This window comes from Asparagus officinalis, chromosome 1, assembly GCF_001876935.1.
Source record: "Asparagus officinalis chromosome 1, Aspof.V1, whole genome shotgun sequence".
NCBI lineage: Eukaryota > Viridiplantae > Streptophyta > Magnoliopsida > Asparagales > Asparagaceae > Asparagus > Asparagus officinalis.
In genome coordinates, this window is record NC_033794.1 from 19,828,044 (window position 1) to 19,832,966 (window position 4,923).

General features: G+C 39.6%; 1 protein-coding gene across 2 annotated transcripts in view; it reads left to right on the plus strand.

The window, feature by feature from the left end:
• The window catches only part of LOC109820600 (leucine-rich repeat extensin-like protein 5), a 32,879-nt gene extending 28,109 nt beyond the window's left edge, over nucleotides 1–4,770 (plus strand). For both annotated transcript variants that reach the window (XM_020386765.1, XM_020386773.1), the window contains 3 exons: nucleotides 128–181; nucleotides 2,305–2,439; nucleotides 2,522–4,770. In XM_020386765.1, the coding sequence (XP_020242354.1) occupies nucleotides 128–181; nucleotides 2,305–2,439; nucleotides 2,522–3,973 (1,641 nt within the window). In that variant the 3' untranslated portion in view covers nucleotides 3,974–4,770. The remainder of the gene's footprint in view (nucleotides 1–127; nucleotides 182–2,304; nucleotides 2,440–2,521) is intronic.

Consider the following 4,923-nt stretch of genomic DNA (forward strand, 5'->3'; position numbering starts at 1 on the left):
ATCTGTAGCTGAGTGTTTATCACTTTCTATTGTGTGTGTGCGTGTGTGTGTGTATCACTTCTGTGTTTGAAGTAGGCGGCCGTATTTTTCTTTCAGCTGAAAGGTGTTTACTTTGCTTCTGAACCAGGAAACTGGAGCTAAAATACGGGTTTATGGTACTAAAGCAAATACTAATGACAAGGTAAATTTAGCTATCTACTTAATGTGCACATTTACTCAATTATTTTGAATGCATAAACAAATTCATAGTTGGACTTAGCTACACTTGTAAGGGCTTGAGAACCGAAGTCACCAATAATATCTTATGATGGGCCAGTCTGAGTTGAAGTTTCTGCCTGCTAATTTTGATATTCAATTTTACTTATGTCTGTAGAAAAGGGATTCTTCATTTTCCTTCTTTGCATTAGGACTTCACTACTTTGTAATACATGGTTGTAGGTACCTTCTTGCCTTATTATTTGTTGGAAACCAACATCCAACTATCCTGGACTTTCCAATATCTGGTTTGTGACACAATTGGAGAAATAATCTTCCATGGCTTTGCCTCACTTCAAGGAATCAACAATCTGTTTTCTCGTGCCATATCCAGGAAAGGCTCCAATAATCTTCCATGTCTTTTTTTAAAGTTAGAATTCTCATTCCCACTTTTAGTCGGAATGGGCATTCCCAATGAGTTAGTAGGGAATGGGCATCCCCACTTAAGTGCTAATGCAAAAAATTAAATTAGCTACCAAATATGCCATGACTGTTTATTGAATATTTATATAAAAAATAAAGAGATTTTCATTCCCATTTCATTTTCTAATCACACCCAATGATAATGGAAATGAGCAATTTCGTTCCACACTCATTCCATTACTAGCTTCATTCCATTCTCACCTGATCACACCTGATCAGATTCCCACGCACCAAACGAGGCACTAAGTGTTGTTTGGCATGAGGTGAAGAGAGAAGAGTTGAGGAGAATGATTAACTTAGCTAACCCTTCATGAGGGGTTAAAAATAATTTAATATCATTAGGATTAGATAGCCAAAATGAAGCGTTTAAGTTTTTATGTTTGGCAAATTAAGAAGGGTTAAGGAGATTAATTGCCATAAATATCCTAAATTAGTTATTATAATATATTTTTTCAAAGTTTCAGCCGTCATCTCCAGTGGGGATAAATCTTATCCCGCCTTCTCAGGCGGATTTGTTAACCCCTCTAAATGATGTGTTTAGTAGCCTTTGTAAAGGGTTTGTAGCCCTTTGACCAAACGGACCTGCTTGGAAGGTTAAGGAGGGGTTAAACCCCCTTAATCCTTTTGTTAATCCTTCGTCAAATGGGGCCTTACAGTTTTAGCTTAAAAAAACTATCTCTAGATTGTCATTGTCCCTGTCTTGTTTGAGTCGGTGAGAGTTTGGAATCCAATAGTTTGATGGAGTACAAATTGATGAAGATTCATAATTCAGCAGAGGAGTGAACATTCTGGCATAATGCTGCTAATAGGTCGTAATATGTCCTAAATAGGAACAACCCCTAAATATTAACAATGCAGCTAGTGAGTGCAAGGCATTGAGAGCTCTCAGATTTCATATTTTATTTCAGCAAAGGTTTTTAGGTCGGGAAATACTTATGAAATTTTACTGAAAACATGTTGATGGCCTCCACAGAAAAAGCGATGCTGAACCTATGATGATTGGTGATGAGACTAGATCATGATTGGAGGGAAGAGTTCCCATATTTATGGCTTGAAGATGCACATTGTCTTAAATTGGATGCCGTATCAAATTTCTCTTGGAGTAGTATTCTAATAAATGTGATGACTGATGAGTAATGCTCAATATCAATAAGATACTTATTCAATATTCTCCACTAAATTTCAGTTTTGATTAGATGCCTGATCATGCTATCCTGGTATAGCTTGCCAGGCCATTCAAACAACCTCTTATAATTTATCGCTTTGTTGATTGTAGACACGAATTTCTGGTTCTGGATGTGATAAATACAAATATTTAGGACTTTGATCATAAGAAAGCACAAGTTCTTTGGTTATATCTTGCTAACACTTGTTTAGAGTGTTGATTTTCTTTCATGTCAATACTTGCAAGAGACATTGTTGATAGGATTGTTTCATTATCTTGAAAATTCCTTGTAGAATTGTATAGATCAGACATTTTGGAAATTTCATTTGAGTTGAGCGATTTTTCCAACATTTTCTTGATGTTGTACTTGAGAATTTGTTACTTTTTAAAAATTTCTGGTAATTCTAGCACTTGAACACTAGAATAGAAACATGTATTTACATTTTGTTTCATGTTTTCAGCGGGAAATTACTCAGTCAGATGCAACAGGACCCCAGGGTTCTTATGAGGAGCTCTATGTTAATGTATCTGCGGATACATATGAGAAAGTTGATGCTGCAGTTTCACTAATCGAGCTGCTAGTTACCCCTGTATCTGTGAGTTTTCTGTCCAATAGTTTGAGATACTTGTGTTCAAGTTCCTTTCACCAATAGCTTTAGTCTGGTTCTCTTTTTGCAGGGTAATGCTGTAGTTGATTCCAAAAATTCCACTCCAGTTGCTGATGTCAATCAATTTGCGGCCCGACCAACATCAGTATCTCCTCAGTCTGGCCAACAACAGTTCCAGCAGCAATATTCTGCCCCTTGGTTTCCTAATGCTCGGTCTAATTCAGCTCTTGGATTCTTTCCACTCTCAGCAACAAACAATCCTGTAAGGTTCCCTCCACATAATGTTCCGTATGCACAACCTAGAACGCCATTGCCTCTTGTCAACAGACCTCAATTACCCTTCCAACCAATGCAACAACATCCTCCTAACCAAGTAATTTCACCTCAGCACCAAGCCATGCCAGGTCAGCAGCCCCCACTATTATATCCTTCAGTGTCAACTCAGTCTAATTCACAACCACCACTCATTGGGCCGATGCCCCCTCCCAGACCGACTCCTGTGAATTCTTCCGGGTGGTCTAGTTCCCCTTCAGTTGTTCAATTGCAAAGGCCAAACACACAAATGACTCCTCAACCTTTTAATCCACATATAAGACCTCAACAGGCTTCATTACCTCCACAAAACATGCCTAGTAATCTTATCAGACCTCCATCTAATTTTGCGTCTTTTTCTCCAGTTACCCCTCTTTCAGGTCCTTCACCTGTCTTATCTTCTTTTGGATCTTCAGTGCAAAGACCTATCACTCCATTAACTTCCATACCTCCTAATATTAATATACCTTCAAGCAGCGTGCCAGCTCCAGCTGCTGCTCAAGCAAGGGCGCTTTCCCAATCTATGGTGTCTCTAACTAGGCCACCTGTACCTATTCCAACAAGTTCAAATGGTGCTTTACCAGTTTCAGCTCCAAAACCCCTACGTCCAATCTCAGGTGATTTTACCTTTCAACCTCTCAGAGCCCAAGTCCCAGGGTCACCCACCACTGGTAAGCCTTCCCCTCTTCCACTTGCAGCACCTCAACCACCCTCTTTTCGACCAGCTGCACAAAACCTTGGTCAGATTCCCATACTTCCATCTCCTTCTCCAACTCCTTTCTCTACAAATTTGAGTCTATCTCCTGTACTTCCTACTTCCTACTTCCCTGCCAATTCAGTTAATGCACAACCGCCACCCAGGTTCCCATTTCCGAACTCAAACACTGGTCAATTAAGGCCTATGGCCCCGGCAAATCAAATGGGCCCACCGAGCTTTTCTCCAGGACCGAGAGTACCGCCTTCTGTTAATCCTATGCCTGCTCGTCCTCCTAATTATTTTCAACCCCATCAAACTCAGTTACCTCTTTCAAACCAGCCTAGTGGCCTCGTTATCCCGCGTAGTTCGGGAGGTAACCAAGTCTATGATCCATTCTCACCAACGTCAATTTCCTCGGCTCGTCCACAGCAGGGAGGTGAGGGTCTGAAGGCTCAAAAACAAGACACAGATGCAGAGTATGAGGATTTAATGGCTTCTGTTGGTGTGAAGTAATGAATTTACTGGCTTTTGTTCAAGTCCGCTCGAGTTCAATAGTCTACACTGCGTCAATGGGATAGACATTATGGATTTTATATTGGAGGTGAGAATTCAGGCTTGGCTACAAGTAGGAGAGGAAGGAAGCCGATTTAAGAGTCACCTCTTGTTAGGTTAATAGGTCACCTTGTTAAAAATCTCATATAGCTATTGGAGAAACTTAGAGCTTGCTATTCTCTAGTTTCTTCAACTTTCTTGGCTTGAGTGTAAGTTCAATTTTCTATTCTGCATCTTTCGTAACTGGATTATATATTTTGTGGGCTGACTTGGGTAGCCTGCTGATTAAGTTCTATTAAAGAGGCCGTGCGCAGAGCAGCACAGAAGAACTTGAGGAAAGTGTAGCATTTGTACGCAGGAGATAATCGAGATAATACGAAATGCGAAATTTCACATAGAGGTTAATTTCAGAAGCCGGAATGGTGCCAATTGTCGCTTGTTTAGATTATTTCTTCGTTCGAATCCTTTAGTCATTGCTTTCTAGTGATCCTGGTTGTAGAAAATCCATATTGATGATGGAAACGGAGACTATGAAGTTTGCTATTATGTGTATTTTGTGAGTGTATTGATATTAGGATATCTTCTGTTATGGTCTTACGCAGGGAGCATCAGGTATCTTCATTTTATGTATCATTTTTTCCTGCGCCTAATGTTTTCAAGCTTAACTGAAGCTTAGCTTTGATGGTAGCAAAGAAACATCAGAGCATTGATTATTGTGCTTTTCAGAGACAACTAATGTACTGTTTGCGTTTGTGGAACGGATGATTCCTTCGGCAGCAGTACAAAAATAACAGCTAATTACATCCGCTTAAAAGGTTTATTATTTTTTAGATAATTTCTGATGAAGGACCATCTCTTTATGTACTATATGAGCACCTGGGCGTAGCAACAAATTTCTATAATTTTCATGG